This window comes from Capra hircus, chromosome 2 (assembly GCF_001704415.2).
Source record: "Capra hircus breed San Clemente chromosome 2, ASM170441v1, whole genome shotgun sequence".
Taxonomy (NCBI): Eukaryota; Metazoa; Chordata; class Mammalia; order Artiodactyla; family Bovidae; genus Capra; species Capra hircus.
In genome coordinates, this window is record NC_030809.1 from 89,291,496 (window position 1) to 89,310,809 (window position 19,314).

A 19,314-nucleotide genomic window follows, 5' to 3' on the forward strand; every position below is an offset into this window, starting at 1 on the left:
ATTTTTTGAAAGATTTTCTTTAAAAGAGAACAGTGGGAATCTGAAATATTATGGTAATATTGTATTCATTATGACTTTTTATGGCATAACTAAAAGTCTTCACTAATATTCTTCCCCTAAAATCATAGAATATTAGAAGTGAAGGAACCTTGGCAGTCATTCATCCCAGCTCTCCACTTGGTTGCAATAGAGAGAACTTCAGAATCTTCTTGAAAAGTGACTGCACAGAACTCCACACTGTGTACCAGATTTAGTCCAGCTGATATGGAATGGAGTAAGACAGTTATTTCCCTTGATCTGATCTCTATTCTGCTAATATTGTCTGAAGAAGCCTCAGGGGAGGAAAGGAGAGGGAGAACAAGTCTTAAACATCATCTCAGTAAAATAGGAGTTACCTATGTTATTGCACTCAGTCCACACAATTTAGAAAATTTACCCACCGACTCTAAGCCTCACTTGTCTTTCTGGCAAATGTGGACAGTACTTCTTAACTCCGTGGTCACCTGATTATGAAATGTAGAACTAGAATTTTATCCTGTTTGTTGTTGTTCAGTTGCTAAGTTGTGTCTGACTCTGTGACGCCATGGGCGGGCAGCATGCCAGGCTCCCCTGTCCATCACTATCTCCTGGAGTTTGCTCAGATTCATGTCTATTGAGTCAGTGATGCTAACTAACCATCTCATCCTCTGCTGCCCCCTTCTTTTGCCTTCAGTCTTTCCCAGTATCAGGGTCTTTAGGTCTTCCTGAATCTAAAGCCCATCATTTCCCCCTCAAAGATGACAGTATTAATATTTGACAGTCATAATTCACCAGTGGCTCACGTTAACTTCTGGGCTCCAATAATGTGTGACAGCACAGGGACTATGTCTCTTACCCACTGTTGGATATAAGTGCTTAGCACAGTACCTAGTATGAATGCCCGACTTATAAACATGCTGCTTTCAAGATTTGGACAAGCTGTAAAGAGAGGTCAATCATGATTCCATTTTTCCCTATGGAATGTTTTATGCAAGAGTAAAATCCATGGTACTCCATGGAGATTTTTGTATTTTCAGATAAAGATGATGGACTGAGCATAAGCTAAAATTCTCTCTTGTATTTTGCTTCAGGCACATAGAAATGCTAAATTAAATATCTTTAAAATCAATATTTAAACTTGGGTTGGGGGCGGGGGGAGGAATTATCCAGGGACTGGGAACAAAGAATCTGTCAGAGAGGGTCAACTCTGAGCTGCAGGCTCTCATCGCCCAGGTCAGGTCCCCTCAAGGAAGACAGCTGAAGCAGAGTCTCAGCCTATAGCCCGTGGATCGTCTTGCCAAATTTCTTGGGAACCAGAATATCGCCATTGGTCAAACTCAAATAGCTGGAAACAAGTAGTACTACCCTTGTGATAGATTGTAAAGTTTCCTGGCAAATTTCTCCTTTTCTGAGGAATGTTTTGATCTTTTCCACTGTGAGTAAAATTCCAACACTTATGTTGCATTTTCTCTTTGCCTTCTATTCTTTTTACAAGGGAAAGCAGGCCCATTAGGTTTGCCACTAAAGTGTCTTAGCACGGATAAGTGATGCTTGCAGGAAGGTGTTAATGCAGGTGTTGATAGGCATGTTGGACTTAGGAGAGCTGCTCCCCTTAAATTATCTGTTGCATTTGTTTTATTGGCAGTGGAGGTTGGCCTGGCGCTTGCTGACTCATTTTTCGCAGTTGTATAAGCTGTGCTGGTGTTTACCACCTCTGCTTGGTCTCGGGTTTCAAATCTCCTTTTGATCCCCATCATCTTTATCATCTTTGGATGCCCTGCCAGCTCCTTATTGCCCACAATCTGTCTTACTTGCTAAGAAACGTGCTCCTTATAATAGGTCATAGCTAATGATTGTTCTGTTCCAAAACATATCTATTGAATATCTACCATGTGCTGAGTGTGGACCTAGGGGATATAAAAGTGATGGAGGTCCTTTTACTATCTCAGAAGAGCTTGAGGTCAAGGGTGTGCCATTCCCGAGGCCTGCACGTACCCCAGAAAGCTTAAAAATGCCACATGTAGGATGGGATGATGACCATGGCTGGGACCTGGGAAATAGTCATGCTTCTGGACCATGAGCCATGTATGTCCATTACTCCTGGCAGTAGTGGGCCAGTCTCATATGGAGTTTCCTGAACTTACACATCTGGCTACCTGCCATTCCTTGAGTGCCTGAGAGTTACCTGTCCCTGCTGTAACCCTACAGATGTGCCTTGCAGAAATCCCTTCTCTTGGCAAGGAAGCACACTGCATTCTGGAACAAGAATGAATATACTTTCCAAAGAGAGGACTCCTAAAATAAAGACCAGCACCAGAGGTGAGGGGTTTTTGACAAGGTCTTCTATCTGAGAAAGATGGATGATGGTGATGAGCTTTGTTGGGGGTTGGTGGGGTGGGGATGTTTTGAGCCACCCGTGGGTTTGAGAAGTGTAGACCAGGTATCTAATGTCTATGTGAGGCTATGTTAGTGTCAAAGTAAGAAAACATCCAAGTTACAGGAAGCTGAATTATAATGGCTGTATTCTAAGTCAGAGAGCAGCTATTGTTAACCATTATGTGTAGGTTTTAACCCGGGGGAAAACATATATGGACATGATAATACAAATAACCTTAAGTTCCTCGCAGGTCCCGCTCTGGTACATGAAGAACTCAGCTGTGTGATAGTCCTAGAGAAAGTAACAGAATGGGTTAGTCTAGCTTTTGTTAAAGATTTTTTTCCCCTTTCTGGAGCAGAATACAAACTCTGCTATAACCTTGTTCTGCAAGAAAGACTGCAACAAGAGCCTACTCAGCAAAGCCTCAGCAGATAAATTTTAGTTCAGAGTCTCCATGAAATGATTCCAAATGTGAAACTACTTTCAGATACTATAATTTGGTCATTTGCTTTTTCATTATCCTAATGTCTTTGGGTTGTGAAAAATAAAATAGTCATGTTAACACAAACCTATACACTGAAAAAGAGAGACAAATATAGGTGCCATGGGAAAAGCAGTATGTAGTAGATTATAAAACATGCTCTGGAAAATATGAGATATTGTTATTTGGTGCTTCCCTCATTTGACAGGTAAAACCTTTGCAGTTTTTGAGGATCTTGATAGAATAAGACTATGCTGTTTTAACTAAAACCAGAAAGGAAAATACATCTAGTCTATATGGAAGCAACATTCTTGTGGCCTATTTTTCACCATTATCAACTTTGGTTCTAGAAGAACCTGCACAGACACATTTTGAGGGCATGTTGTGTTCCAGGCTGTGTGTTAGGATCTTTGCACATATTGCCCCTGAAACCCCCGACCTTGTAATGAGACTATATTCTCTATGGTGCTTTTTCCAGGAAAGGAGAACCACAACACAAGTCTAATTGTTGGGTTTGTTGTTCCTTCCGTTGTTTTTAAGTCTTCTGTGAGCCATCATATCACGCATGATGTCATCCAGAAGAACCTTTGAGGTGTATCTGAATCCTTCCTTCCTGTGTTCACTGTTATTTGTATTCCTTTCTTCCCGGGGCTAGAAATAGGACTAGGCATTTTGGACCAATTACTACTTTCCAGAGACAAAGCTTCCTTGAGAGTAGTTTTCAAAACTAGATAATCTAAAACAGAACAGTTTCTCGACTCGGCTGGATCTGAGATGCTTGCCATGGCCTGGAAGTGCCTGTGTAGTGTGGCTTCACCGATTCTGGCTTTGTCTGTTCCCCTCTCTCTGCACGCTCTGGTCACACTAACTGCTTTCTGAGTTCCCCCAGTGAGGCACACTTCTTCTGATCGAAGGACTTGGTTTCTTTTCCTTTGATTCTTTGCTTGGACATGTCCTTATCAACACTAAATTCACCTGTATAAATGTCACCTACTCTGATGTACTGGGCTTACCATATATATTAAGCAGTTCCTTCTGTCCACTGACATAACACACATGTTCCCTCCACAGAATTTACAATAGTCAGAAATTATGGCCTTTTCCATATGTACTGCCTGTCTTCTCCCTCTAAAATGCAAACTGCCTGAGAGCAAAGACTTTGTTGGGGATCCAGCGATGAAAATGTCTGTTATGTACTAGGTGTCAGTAATGGTGTATTGAATGGATGGGCTTTTGTCTGAGATTGTGTGAGGAAAATTAGGGGTTCTGACTTGTGATTCCGAAGTACTTGGTGATTAGTTCATAATAGTAAATGCTTCAGAATTAGCAAAATGCTGAGCACATAAGTAATGAGATAGATAGATATGTATTAACAAATTTGTATACCCCTATGAGATAGGTACTATTATTATTATTCCCACTTTATAGATGCAAAAATTATGATACAGAGAGGTTGAGGAACTGGTGTTAGGTGCTATTCAGATGGTAGGTTTGAAGGCAGGTACTTGAGCTAATGATCTTTACTAGTGAATAGAAAGTGCTCAGTGAGTACAGTTTTGACCATGTGCCCAGCACTGGCTGAGCTCTCTCTATGCATGATGTCACTCAGCCCTCACTTCCATACTGTGAAGCAGGGACTGTCGTTATGCCTGTTCTGGAGATGGAGATGCTGAGGCTTGGGAAACTTATGCAACTCAAGTCCCATAGTTGGCACTTAGTGATGCAAAAGGGACTTGGATATAGATAATATGAACGCTGTGATCTTATGCATTCTCTCTCTATTACAGGGGCTTCCCAGGTGGCTCAGTGGTAAAGAATCCTCCTGCCACTGCAGGAGACATGGTTGGATCCCTGGGTAGGGAAGATCCCCTGGAGAAGGAAATGGCAACCCACTCCAGTATTCTTGCCTGGAGAATCCTATGGACAGAGGAGCCTGGGCGGGGGGGTACAGTACATAGGGTCACAAAAAGTCAGAAAACTGAGTGACTAAACCACCACCACCACCACCTTATTTACAAGAGCACTTGTGAGTGCTCTTACAACACAGTCATGTTTGTGAAAGAGGGATTAGTCTCCCCTACTCAGAGGGTCTCCGCTAGTATAACAAAGAGGGTATCCATTACTTGGCTACAGATTTATAATGGACATGGAATAGTCCATCTCAGAGAAAGAAATAGGAGAAGCAGAATTTGTGTCAATATAGCCACTTGTTTATAAGGAATTACAGAGCTGGTTAAATGTTCATTTTTTTTAAGAAAGAGCATAACAATAGGATTTGGAAACCCAGTAACTGTGAAAGGTCAATTGTGATTTCTAAAATGAGCAAGGGCAGAATGAGATACATATTTGTATATCACTAGGTCTGATTTTGGACTGAGCTGAGATGCAGTGTACAGCGTTTAGCATTATTGTTTTGTGAAACTTGCCAAGTTTTTTTTTACCCTGAGTCCTTCCTTAGGGACTTAGTTCTCTCAGAGGCAGAAGCTAGCTGTAGGGATTACCATCATGGGTGCATTTTGTCTAATATTCAGCTTATTGGTAGGCATTATTATCCCCTTAGGCAAAACCAGTATACTCAGAGATGGCATAAAATCCCTAGAAATTATGCATTCTTAATCTTAGCTGCAGGGAAAATATCCATGTCAGGGATTATGCTTAGATATGTGGACATATTTTTTTTTCCTTTAGAAGTTTCCCTAAACCCACTGAGACCTATTGAATCAGCAAGAAGACAGGTTCAGCCATTGTCTTTGAACCCCAAGATTCCACCGTTTTCACAGAGCTTGTATTACAAGGCTCTTATGCACACAGTTCTATGTGATCCTACCCAAGCCTCTATTGGATGGTCACAATGACCCAGGGTGTGGGCAGGCTGGGTGTTATTGAACCACTTTACAGATGAGGAAATTGAGGGTAATAGAATCTAAAGAGCTTGCCCAGGGTCAAGCCGCTAATAAATGGCAGAGCCAGCACCTGAACCAAAGTCTTTGGACTCCAAATGACTTCCTTTTTCTGCTGCCCACGCCTCCCGCTTGTGAAAGAGAACCTGTCGGTGGTGATGTTACAGGCTCTGAGCATCTCTCCTGAAGGTTTCCTTACTAGCAGGTCTGCTTCAAGAGGATAGAATCTGTGGGCTTAATTAAGATGAAACACCTTACTGAGTGCTGTGTGCAAACCACTTTCTCTGGGTTTTGGCCCTGCCAACTTGAAGTGGCTGAAAGCAATAAGCAGTGTCTGTGGGCCAGAATTAACAATATGTGTGTGGTTTTCAAACAACTGTTACTCTGTTCCCTTGAGAATCTCCTGGCCCCTCCCCTTGCTCCTGGCGAGACAGGATACAGGTGGGGACGGCCTTTCACAGTGACTCTCCTTTCTCTCTTCAGTGTCTGTGTGCTCTGGGACCCAGTTGAGGCTTTGTTTCTCAATCTGGTTGCCCTTTTACTCACTGTCCTTCCTACTTTTCCAACTTTTATTGTGTCTTCCAAGTTTTGAAAGAATTGCAAAATTCATCAAGCGTTAAGTATTGACTCAGGGACTGGAATTTCAGAGAGGTGGTTCACTAACTTCAGTGGAGCAACCCAGTTGAACCAAATTGCGATTGTTAAAAGATCAGGTGACTCAGCACAAAGTCACCCAGCCAGTTCTGGCCGAGCAGTGATGGAATGGGGTGCAGGCAGGCCAGGACCACTGCTCCATCTCTTGGGACCTAAGCCACCAGGTGTCCTGCAGAGCCTGCCCGGTAGAAGGTAGCAACAGCTTAGTTTTCACCTGATGGGGAAGAGTACCCTTAAGTCACAGGTGTGGCTCTACAGAACAAGCAGATGGTTGGATACGTTTAAATAATCAAGCTTTTTCAAACAGAAGCCAAACACTCCTCGTGGGCTTCCCTGGTGGCTCAGCTGGTAAAGAATTGCCTGCAATGTGGGAGACCAGGGTTTGATCCCTGGGTTGGGAAGATCCCTGGAGGACGCCATGGCAACCCACTCTGTATTATTCTTGCCTGGAGAATCCCCATGGGCAGAGGAGCCTGCAGGCTACAGTCCATGGGGTCGCAAAGAGTCAGACACGACTGAGCGACTAAGCACAGCACAGTGATGTATAAAACGCAGAGAAACTCAACTCGTCTCTTTTCACCACAGGTATACGAGTGTTGGACTTCCCCACACCTGGGGTCAGAATGCTGCTCCTCTGTCACGTCCTCACTGTAGCTGTGGTCCAGACTTTTATCTTCTCTGAAAACCGGGTATTTGCCAAGAACATCAACTTCTATAATGTGCGGCCTCCTCTTGATCGTAAGTAGTGGTTGTCACCATTGTCCGTGACATGGGATCAGAATAACCAAAATCTCTGTTTCCCTATAGTAACCTTGCTGATTCTGGAACATTTGGTTTATATCATGCATAAATCGGAAAGTCTTCATTACTTCCATGGGTAAGGGTGACACATGGTGACAGAAATTTTCTCCATTTCTTTAAGATGGTTTGGCTTCCTGCTGAAGTCTTAAAAGGGTTCATGTTTAAAATAATTTTCTGAACACTGTCCTTAAGAATGGCTCAGCAGGGGAAATTCAGTGTTCTTTGCTGATCTCTTCCTTGGAGAAGGATTTTGACTATAGGAAGATTCTGCATAAATTATATATAAAATTTCCCCTCCTTTCTCTCTCTGCAGACAAGTAAAACTTCTCTGATATACCTTATAGAGAATGTGTGATAGACAAAAATAGTTTTAGAAATGTTAATGCCAGTGGTTCACAAACCTGGAAGAGTAGCAGAATTATAACAAAAGCCTTTAAAATTACATATTCCTGGGTTTCTTCTCCAGAGATTCAGTAGTCAGGAGGGTGGGATGTGAAATTCTTTCTCTTTTTGCTCACAGAGTCAGGTTTGGGAACAACTGTCTTTATACTCTTGATGAGGAGTGTTCATACTCCTGTATGGTTACCATTCTGCACTTGGTATTTTGTTATTTAGGACATTCAGTCCTTAGTAAGTAGGTGTGTACGCCTACTTACTACATAGCCATACACATGTACACCCCACACACCTTGAACTACCATTTATTATAAATTTCTAATTTGGTAGTGGTTGTATACTTGATAGCTTAGCATAGACATCATTATCATAAAATCTAAATTATTGACAAATATTTAACCTTTTAAGCCTGATATAACTTTATTATGAGCAAATTATTAAAGATATAAAATTAATACTTGATTATTATAGAAAATTCCAAAAAGGACTGGTAAATGTGTAGAATAAGAAAACTTATTCATAACCCCAAGATTCAGAGCGAACTCTTCTTTACATTTTGGCATACATTTTGACCAAGCCTGGGTTCACTTATATGTGGATTTTTTTCAATAGTAAATAGTACTACACGGTCTGCAGAGGGACATATGGAGGGCTGACATGAGATTATGTGAGGATTTTCGACTGCATGTTCTTCTGTTGCTTTTTCTCTGTATATGTTTTTAAATATGTATATGTTTTAAAATATGTGACATACTGAGATCAAACATTTAATTTTGCAGTAGCGTTTATTCCTTTACATTGTATTTTGAATACATTTCCATGATTTTGAAAGTATCTTAATGTCTTACATTAAAAAATGTTTTCACTCATACAGCTGGCAGTGACACACACACAATCATAAACAAACTAAATGTTTATGCTTCACTGAAAATCTTTTTAAATGCATTTTTCACTGGCTAATGACCTTAGAACAGATTTTAGGAATTACTAAATCAAAAAGGTAGTGCCAATTTTCACATTAACTATTCAACTACCAGCAATGAGTTTTAGTATTTTTTAAACTGTACTGAATTAGTAGGTGAAAATGGATTTCATTCTTTATTTACCTATGCATAGGCAAAACTGAAATGCATTTGTGGTAACTGATTTTGTGTCCTCTGAGTTTTAGCTTTTGATAGTTTGCTCTTGGTTTATGCATCAAGAATACTCTCCCCTGTATGTGAAATACCCACCGCCTTCTAATTATCATCCCAACTTGGGGTCAGGTTGCTAGGATGGTTTGGGTTTGATCTTTATTTCAGTCTTCAAAAATAGAATTAAATGTTTCACACAGGGCTTTACACTCTGGTGTACAGAGAAATGTCAAATTTATCCGTTTGATTTCTTGCCCATCAAAATAACAAGATACAAGGCAGAAAAAAGAAAGCATAAAGACAAAAAGAACATACTAGTTGTTATCATTCCAGATTGCCAGCAGTTCATAATTCTTGTTTCTATAACACCCTTGCCTGAGCACAAAGGCCTGAAAATTACTATCATCCTGATATTAAATGTTACATTCCTGGTTGATGTCTAATGTAGGGATAATTGACATATCAAATGAAATTACTTGTTTGAAGTTAAGCCTAGCTATAAAGCAAGTACATAGGGATGGAAATCAATGTGGTTTGATATGTCAGGGATCCTAAGAGAGATTTTTCATGCAGTCTCTTGTTTAACCTTTATTATACCTCTGCAAGTCATGGGGATCTTTCGGTTATAATAATAAATTACTTCTTAGTCAAAAGGGCAGAATCAAGCTCAGGTTAATGACTCCAGTTCTTTTCAGGGCCAATAATATATCAAAGTATTGGTCCCAATACTACCACCATCTTTGCCCATCCACTCAACTTTCACTTATTCCCAAATTATAATAGAACAATACCATGGATATTCCAAGTGGCTCATGGAATCATCTGCAGTACTCTGTAGTGCATATTCATAGATGAAATATTCAAAGAAAAGGGGATAAAGAAAATGCCCCAAAGTCTGGCAGTTAAGCCCAGCTTGATAGAAAAAGAAATTGTAAGGATAATGATTTGTAAATTTTATTTGCTCTGGTAACAGTTGCTAATTTTATTCCGTATCTGATGTTTGAAAAATTTAACTATATTGTTTCCCTTTGCAATTTTTTTTTAAAGCTACACCATTTCCAAACAGCTTCAAGTGTTTTACCTGTGAAAATGCAGGGGATAATTATAACTGCAATCGATGGGCAGAAGATAAATGGTGCCCACAAAGTAAGTGTGCTGAGTTTGGAACTCTTTTTGTGACCAGACCTCATTTAGATCTCTCTCAACTGGCTCTGAGTAAAGGCATCTTATGTGATGAGATTAGCAAACCAGCAGGCTGGTGACGTTCTATGGAAATCAGAGAACTTTTGACAAGACTATCACAGACATCAGACTAATCTGAGAGTACATGGAAACTGATGACATAGCCTCAATTTATAGTTGTGTGTGCTTTGAGGAAGAATTTAATTAATATTTACCAGTGAGAACAAATAGACCACAGTGTTGACTAAGGCATTCTAAGAATGTCAGAAATGTTTGATGATACTTCTAGAAAAGTCCTACTTACTGTAAAGCAAAAGATGGTTTCTGTCCTCTTGAGACACACTGATGCTTAAGTGACTCATTTGTTTACTTGACAAACGTTTGCGCATCTTTTTAGTTTGTTTAGTTGTCTGGTAGATCCCAGTGTGTAATCCAGTACCTGGACCATATTGGGCACTTGGTAAATATTGACAGAATGAATGGATGCCTTTGACTATATAGTCAGGAAATCTCTGAGGAATCTACATTTGCACTAAGACTCGAATGACCAGAACAAATCAGCTCTGTGGAGATCTATAGCGAAAACATGTCAGTAAGAGGGAACAGCAACGCAAGGGTAAGATTTGGCTTCTACAGTGAACAGGAAGGCTGGCTGGTGAGGCTTAGTGGAAGGGGGAGAAAGGATTTGATGGACATAAGGACCAGGACATGCAGGATCTTCGTTTTGGTAAGAAGTTTAGATTTCATTGGAAATGTGTTGGGAGTTGAAGCTATAGAGTACAGATGCTAGGTGTATTGTAAAATATTGCTCTGGCTTCTGTGTGCAGAATGAATGGTTGGGGACAAGAGAAGAAGTGGGCACCAAGTGGGCTCTTTCATTATCTTTTAGGGCAGTAGAAGATGGTCTTAGACGAACATAGGGGGAGAGAAGATGAATGACTTAATACAGACAAACAAACTTGGATGCAAAGCAGACAGGATGTGCTGATAGAATTGAAAACCTCTACTTAGAACTATAAGGAAATCAGGCTGTTTGTATTTTAGGATACCCTGTTTTTTTTAGGTTTTCAGATGTGAAAGACCAACAAAAACAAACTCTTCCAGACTTAGCAATTACCAACTTAGATCTACTATTATTGTGAATCTTTTGGAAGTTTCTGTATCACTTTACGGCAGTGGAAGAGGCCTACCTCTTCCAGATAATGCCAGTGGGTTGTGAGTGTGCTGTGCTCCGTCGAGTCCTACTCTTTGTGACTCCATGGACTGCAGCCCAGCAGGCTGCTCTGTCCATGGGATTCTCCAGGCAAGAATACTGGAGTGGGTTGCTGTGCCAGCCCCCAGGGGATCTTCCCCAGCCCAGGGTTGAACCCACGTCTCTTTCATCTCCTGCATTGGCAGGTGGGTTCTTTACCACTGAGCTACCTGGGAAGCCCTTGATGATGCCAATGGGTGGAGCCAATTGATGGTAACACTGGAGACCTCTAGGGGCCTGAGAATCTTATGCTCTAAGTTAGACAGATGACTATGACATTACATGGACAGCATTGTTCATCACTTCTTTTCAAGAATAATTCTGAAGATTTTGTTCTCTTACAGCTCTCGAGAGCACATGACTGGATTGTGCTTTTGAGTGCATGTGTGTCTGTGCATGTATTCTTTTGAGGATTTGTTTCTACATTTTCATAGACGCTTATTTCAATGTTTGCGAGGTAGGCAGATGCCTCTCTTTATTAGCTTGTGTGAGAGGGCTGGTAAAATTCATTAACCATTTGCTTTAAATTTCCCCGAGAACTGGCGGGGTGGGGGGTGGAGGGGGGAGGATTTGGCACAGCAGTAGATTGGGGCATTGATGTCCAGCCTCTTTATGACTGTCACCCATTCTTTTGAATTTTACCAAATGCTGTTCAAAAGGAAAAGGGAGCAACCAAGGATGAGTTGGTTAGACAGCATCACTGACTCAATGGACATGAGTTTGAGCCAACTCTGGGAGATGGTGAAGGACCTGAAAGCCTGGAGTGCTGCAGTCCATGGGGTCGCAAAGAGTCGGACATGACTGAGCAAGTGAACAACAACAAAACGCTGTTTCTACTAGTTCTGTACATGTTCCAATTTGTAATTCATTAATCAAAGCCACTTTTAAGGGAACTTGCATGGGCATTTCTGGGTTTTGGAACTTTGTTGGAACATGGGAGCAAAAGAGGGATGCTGCAGTTTTCTGCCTCCAAGAAAATGTCAGGGAGGAGAGATGGACACGAGATGACCCTGCATTCCAGCGTGTGTGACTGTACACCAGCCAAGCCCCCCAGACAATAATCATCTGGAGTTCTGAGGCTGTGACTGCTTACCTTTCAGCTTGTCATTATCAAGGGGAGTGAGAGTCAACCATTTCTTGGGACAAACAGGCCTGTGGCTATTGTTCTTTGTCATCTCAGGTTTTCCTTTATGGCTCTGCTTCTGCCATCAGCCAGTGGTATTAAAATAGAGTCTCTAGGTAACAAAATACGACAAGAATGACACTTATTATTTTGTTTACCCCGGTTCTTACTCTGACTTTGTAGGGCTGCTTTAGCCTGTGTGACAGACTCTATGAACACATGCACCTACCAGTTTTCGATTTTGTCTGGAGTACAAATTGGAATGCCTTTCAGAACATGGAGTGGTTCTCTCTCCTTCTGAGTCCCAGTCAGCTGCTCTTGTAGAGGTGCTCTGCTGATGCTCGGCTCAATGCTGTGTACAGAGAGGCACAGTTGTGTGCAGGTGGAGAGCACAAACCCTGGAAAACCACCTCCACAAGAATCTCATCTTCCATCACTTTCTACCCATGTGACTGTGAGCCTCAGTGTTTTATCCGTGAAATGACGATATTACTATGATTTGTCTTAAGGCCCATTGTGAGGACTGAATGAGTGAATGCATATTAGAAGAGTGCCTGGTTGCTGGTACACAACGTGCATTTGCTGTTGCTGACATGAAAGCTTACAACAAGTCTATCCAAATGCAAGTGCACTTACCGTTTTGCTAAAAAGAAAGTCAGCTCAAAGGCTGTCACATGGCTTACTCACTTGTGACAGAGGCAGCTCTCTAAGTCCTGTCTTCTCAACTTTAGTCGAGTTTTCCTCCTCCCTGCCCCTACTTTTTTGGCAACTGCTGCTTTAGTCCCTTCTCAGTAAACTAAGAAGCAGTTCACTGGCCTGAGATATCTAGAATACGAGGCACAGAGCTAAAGTAGAATGTCCCAGAGTAGTGAGAGAAATTGGTTTCTTGAGAGAACTCTTAAGTAATAAAATGTGAATGGTTAAAGGTACCTTTGTGTGAAAATGAACTAGACAAGCAGAGGAGGACAGAGAAGGTAAGAGAGAACTAAAGAGGAAGAGAAAATACAGAAATACTTTGGGGATAAATCACACGCGTTGGGAGGATTAGAGCCTGAAGAACTAGATGAGTAAGGAAAGCGCCTTGGCGTGTAAGGTGAAGCACCTGCTTTCACCCCAGTTTGCCACATGGCCTGTTAGTATATAAAGAAACAATGAGACAGGAAGAGCTGTGGCCCACTTCCTTTTTACATTTATGCTGCTGCTAAGTCTCTTCAGTCCTGTCCGACTCTGTGCGACCTCATAGACGGCAGCCCACCAGGCTCCCCCGTCCCTGGGATTCTCCAGGCAAGAACACTGGAGTGGGCTGCCATTTCCTTCTCCAGTGCATGAAAGTGAAAAGTGAAAGTGAAGTTGCTCAGTTCTGTCCAACCCTCAGTGACCCCATGGACTGCAGCCTTCCAGGCTCCTCCATCCATGGGATTTTCCACATTTATAGTTTTCATTTTATTTTAGAGTTACAGAACATGTGCTTCAGAGGGAGAGAGAAAGATACTGCCACTTTCTTATGACATGAGCAGACCTGGAGTTTTGATGAAAGTCTTGTTCAGTTGTTTTTTCAGCTTTGCCTTGCACCAAAGGATAACTGCCCATTTATATTCATTTTAAAAATGCACATACTTCAGAAGCTAGTACCTATTCAGAAAAACCACCTAGAAACTTAAGGATCGTCCTGAATTTTAGTCATTTCTGAAGTGATTGTTCAAAGGTTTTTGTGTATGTGTGATGTAAAAAGTGAAATTGATTTTTCCCCCCTGCCTAGATACGCAATACTGTTTGACAGTACATCACTTTACCAGTCACGGAAGAAGTATATCCATCACCAAAAAGTGTGCCTCCAGAAGTGAATGTCATTTTGTTGGCTGCCACCACAGCCAAGATTCTGAACACACGGTAAGGAGTGTGTGTGTAAAGTTATTGTCCAAAAGTTTCTTGATGTTTGGTTGTATATAGAGGCAGGATGGATATATAATGTCAAAGGTGTATACTTTGAGAGACTCCCTTACACTGATACAAAGGAGATGAAAGAAGGTGAAGACTTTCTGTCCATCAAACAGTATCACTACTAAAAATGAATGACAATTCTCAGACTCCAGAGACCCTAGGTTCTTAACCTTGGACTTTGGGTGAGTTGCCTGAAGTAAGCTCTGGAATTCCAAGAGTAAACCATCCCTGCATGAAAGGATGACCAGTGCTACAGAGCCCAACTTATGTATTTTGTTTACAGCCAAAAATCACCAAGAATGTTACACAGAGAAGGTGCAAAGAGGAAAATGGTGACACCTTTTATAAAGAAAACCTTGTCTTACTGTCTCTGCTTAGATGAAGTGAGAGTCTGAAAGATTAATACCAGCTTATTATGATGAACTATAGGTAACATTTTAGATCAATTGGTTGCTTCAGTTTTCTCATTCTACCACTTTAAATGAGCATGACTCTTTTATATGCCTGGAATCCTGAAATGTTTGAGAAGAAAATTACTTAACAGTGTATTAATCTCATGAGATCTTAGAATTCAGTTTAGCCTATACATACATAAAACGGTCCTGACACCAGTGGCTTTTTAAAAAAAAGTTATTTTAGTATAGTTGATTTACAACATCGTATTAATTTCTGCTGTAGAACAAAGTGATTCCATTATACTTTGTCATATTCTTTTCCATTGTGGTTTATCACAGAATACTGAATAGAGTTCCCTGTGCTACACAGTAGGACCTTCTTATGTATCCATCATTTATATAATAGTTTGCATCTATCCCAAATTCCCACTCCTTCCTTCTCCTACCCCCTTGGCAACCACTAGTCTGTTTTCTGTGCCTGTGACTCTGTTTCTGTTTTGTGGATAAGTTTGTGTGCTGACCACTAGTGGCTTTTAGCTCTGGCTACACAGGAGAATCTCCTGGAGCTTTTCATAGGCTCTGGTAAGGGGGTTGCAGTGGGCAGACTCAGACCAATTGAAACAGAACTTCAGAGTGAGGTCCTGGGCATCAGGATTTTTTTGGTAAGCTTCCTCAGGGTGATTCTGATGTGCAACCAAGATTGAGAACTACTGAGATAGATAATTTATCTTACCTGGCCCTTCTGGGAGCCATTTGATGTAGACACTTTATCCTGAAAGCCTCTGTGAATGTCTGGGTTTATCAGGTGGAGGTGTTATACCAGGCATTACGACAAGTGCATGCTTCTCTCGAAACAAGCTTGTGCTGCGAGAGCTAGCGTTTTTCACCAGTCAGCAGCCAGATTAGCAAGCCAGCGTCACTGTAAAGATAGGGATGAGGCGTTAGTATAGACAATAGAGTCATAATTATCCCCTACCAAGTAGTACTGAGAAAGAAAATCAATGACTGATCCACAAGGTTCCTAGCTTTCATTTCTGTTTCGGTGTTTCCCCTTGCAAACCGTCAGGAGATTTGTTGACTCCATAAACAGTCTTACTCCATTTGCCTTTCTCTTGCTTATGCCTGGGTTGATGCAGATAAATCACAGTCAAAGTGAAAAGACTCTCAAGATGGTTTTTACTTTGAGGTCAGTTGTGGGGAAGGGTGCCCAAGGGCCTGGATGACTCATAGATCAAAAACCAACTCAGTTCTGTCCTCAGAGCGGTTTCTAACCTCCTGCTGTTTGCGCTTCAGTTACTGTCTCATTGAAGTCACTTAAGAGACCCCCAAGCCAAAACTGCCAAGCCTGTCCTAAATTCCTGGAAAGTTCCACTTAGAAAAATTACAGCGTGAAAATTTACCTAGTAGGAGACAAGCTGGTGGAGTAGAGGATGTGAGCTCACCTTTTCTTATGAAAATACCAACAAGCACAGCTAAGAGCTGCACAAGCATAGACAAAACATGCTGGAACCCACCAAAAAAGATATCCTACACCCAAAGACAGAGATGGTAGAAGAGGTGCAATCATGATAAAATCAAATCCCATACTGGCCACATGGGCAATCCATAAGCTGAAGAATTATTAGAGAAGTTCTCCCACAGGAGTGAGAGTTCCGAGCCCCACATCAGGCTCCCCTGCCTGGCAAGGGGAGTTTGGCAATGGAGGAGGAGCCCCCAGAGAATCACTGGCCCTTTTGAAGGCCAGGGCTTCCCTAATGGCTCGTTGGTAAAGAATCTGCCTGCAAAGCGGGAGACCCAGGTTCGATCCCTGGGTTGGGAAGATCCACTAGCCGAGGGCATGGCAACCCACTCCAGTACTCTTGCCTGGAGGAGTCCATGGATAGAGGAACCTGGCAGGCTACAGTCCGCAGGACAGCACAGAGTTGGACATGACTGAAGCAACTAAGCAGCAGCAGTGGAGTCTGTCTTAGGAATTCCACTGGACCGGGGGAAACAGAAACTCTACTCCTGGAGGGCACACAGATGGTCTTGTGTGCACTAGAACCCAGGGAAAAAAGCAGGGACCTCTTAAGGGCCTGAGCCAGACCTACCTACTGGTATTGGAGAGTCTCCAGGCCAGGCTGTGTGTGTGTGTGGCTCACTGCAGGGACGCAGACACTGGCAGTGGTAGTTCTGGAGAGTACTCACTGGCATGAACCCTCTGGAAGGTCACCAGATCAGAGAGAAATTAAAAACACAATCCCATTTACCATCAGATCAAAAAGAATAAAAATACATAGAAATAGACCTACCCAGGAGGCAAAGGACTTGTACTCTAAAACTAGATATGGATGAAAGAAATCGAAGAGGACACAAACAGATGGAAAGATATACCATGTTCTTGAATTAGAAGAATCAGTGTTGTCAAAGTGACTCTACTACCCAAGTAATATACAGCCTCAGTGCAATCCCTATCGAATTACCAGTGGCATTTTTCACAAAACTAGAACAAAAAATTTATTTTGTATGGAGACACAAAAGGCCCTGAGTAACCAAAGCAGTTCTGAGAAAGAAAAGCTGAAGGAATCAGGCTCCCCAACTTCAGACTACACTGCTACAAAACTACAGTAATCAAAACAGTATGATACTGGCACAAAGCCAGAAATATAGACCCATGAAAAACCTAGAAATAACAACACAGCCCAGAAATCAATCCAAGTACTTGTGGTCAACGAATCTACAACAAAGGAAGTGAGAATATACAATGGAGATAAGACTGTTTCTTCAAAAAGTGATGCTGGGAAAACTGACCACTCACATGTAAAATAATGAAATTATAATATTTTTTAACACCACACACAAAAATAAACTCAAAATGGATTAAAGACCTAAATGTAAGATTGGATACTATAAAACTTGTAGAGGAAAACATAGAAAGAACACTCTTGAACACAAATCACAGCAATATCTTTTTTGATCAATCTCTAGAGTAATAGAAACAAAAACAAACCCAAATGAGACCTAATGAAACAAAAGCTTTTGTACAATAAAGGAAATCATAAACAAAATGAAAAGATAACCCACAGAATGGGAGAAAATATTTGTAAATGAAGCCACCAACAAGGGATTACTCTGCAAAATATACTGACAGCTAATGTAGCTCAATATACATAAAAAAAAAACCACAATCCAAAAATGGGCAGAAGATCTAAATAGACATTTCTCTGAAGAAGACATACAGATGGCCAAAAGGCATGTGAAGAGATGCTCAATATCACTAATTATCAGAGCAATGCAAATCAAAACTATAAGATATCACCTCATACCAGTCAGAATGGCCATCATCAAAAAGTCTACAAACAATGAAGGCTGGAGAAGATGTGGAGAGAAGGGAACCCTGCTATACTGTAAGTCATTACTCTTTTGAAAAATTTTGCACTTAAATAAAAATTTATATACTCACATTAAAAAAAAATTCTGTCCTCAGAGCTGGAGAAGGTTTTTGTTTAACCCTCCCCTCTTCTTCCCATTACTCACTGGCTCTCCCCCTCTTCTCTTCCTTTTGTAACAGGAGTGTAGGTCTTGCTGTGAGGGGATGATCTGCAATGTTGAATTACCCACCAACCACACAAATGCGGTCTTCGCTGTGATGCACGCTCAGAGGACGTCCGGCAGCGGTGTCCCTGTGCTCTACCTACCGGTGTTGGCCTGGGCCTTCGTGCTGCCGTTGATATAAGGCCACCTTCCTGGGAGAGGCAGAGACCAGTCCTCTGAAGCACAAGCTAACAACTGTAAAATGGCGAACTTTGAAGACCAATCTCTTCAAGATTGAAGGATGTGCATTGGACCTCACAGCAGAAGCCAGCTGTTTGCTTAGCTCAGGTACTCCTGCAGGAGGCCACGAGGAAGAGGACTTGGCAGGGACTGAGTGATTACGTAGCTGTTAGGTTTCTTGATCAAAAGGGCTGCATTTTGTCTATTCTGCAAGGAGGGTCCTGCCAACATCTACCACAGGCAGGTTCAGTAGCCTGTGTTGTCCCCTCCAGACCAGACCTTTAGGGGAAAGGACTCCTTGACCTAATTGACTCCTTCAGGGGCTGCTGGAACAGACCCTCTCGATTCTGTGACTGGTTCAGAGCATCTCTGTGAAATCTAATCCTTCCCTCAAGAGAAAGCAGTTTCCCCACTGAGGGTATAGTAACGAGAAAGCCCACTATAGGAAGAAAACTTCCAGGTGAACTAATATGAAACCTATTTGCTAATTGTGGGGGGAAATAAAGCTTTTAAATTATAAGTGTAGAATGCATGCTTATGTGTTTCTAGGCTGACATGGAGATGAAACACATCAACGAGTGTCATAAAGGAGGCCAGTTGAAGCTGATCATGCACTACAGGTGCTATATTCTGGCTTAAAGTATGCAAGCCTGTGCCAACGTGACTTAATTCTTTCTTTGGGGGAAATAACCCTTCTAAGGATGCCAGATGCAAAATTAGTGACCTGAGAAGGTGAGGAAACCTCCCTGAGCAAGGAGGGTGATACCTTATCGTGTGATAGCGCCTCAGAAGTAGCAGTTTAGGGACTTCCCTGGTGGTCCAGGGGTCAAGACTCTGTTTCCCTGCAGGGGGCATGGGTTCCATCTCTGGTTAGGGAATGAAGATCCTACATGCAGAGCAGCATGGCT

At 41.8% G+C, this 19,314-nt stretch overlaps 1 protein-coding gene across 6 annotated transcripts in view; it reads left to right on the forward strand.

The window, feature by feature from the left end:
* The window catches only part of LYPD6B (LY6/PLAUR domain containing 6B), a 249,899-nt gene extending 230,968 nt beyond the window's left edge, over positions 1-18,931 (forward strand). For 2 of the 6 annotated variants that reach the window (XM_018062670.1, XM_018062688.1), the window contains 5 exons: positions 2,227-2,337; positions 7,016-7,168; positions 9,808-9,906; positions 14,077-14,207; positions 18,204-18,931. In XM_018062670.1, coding sequence (XP_017918159.1) covers positions 2,227-2,337; positions 7,016-7,168; positions 9,808-9,906; positions 14,077-14,207; positions 18,204-18,368 — 659 coding nt within the window. In that variant the 3' untranslated portion in view covers positions 18,369-18,931. Of the gene's footprint in view, positions 1-2,226; positions 2,338-6,604; positions 6,623-7,015; positions 7,169-9,807; positions 9,907-14,076; positions 14,208-18,203 lie in introns of those variants that run through there. The other 4 variants (XM_018062681.1, XM_018062695.1, XM_018062701.1 and 1 more) reach the window with 3 other exon arrangements.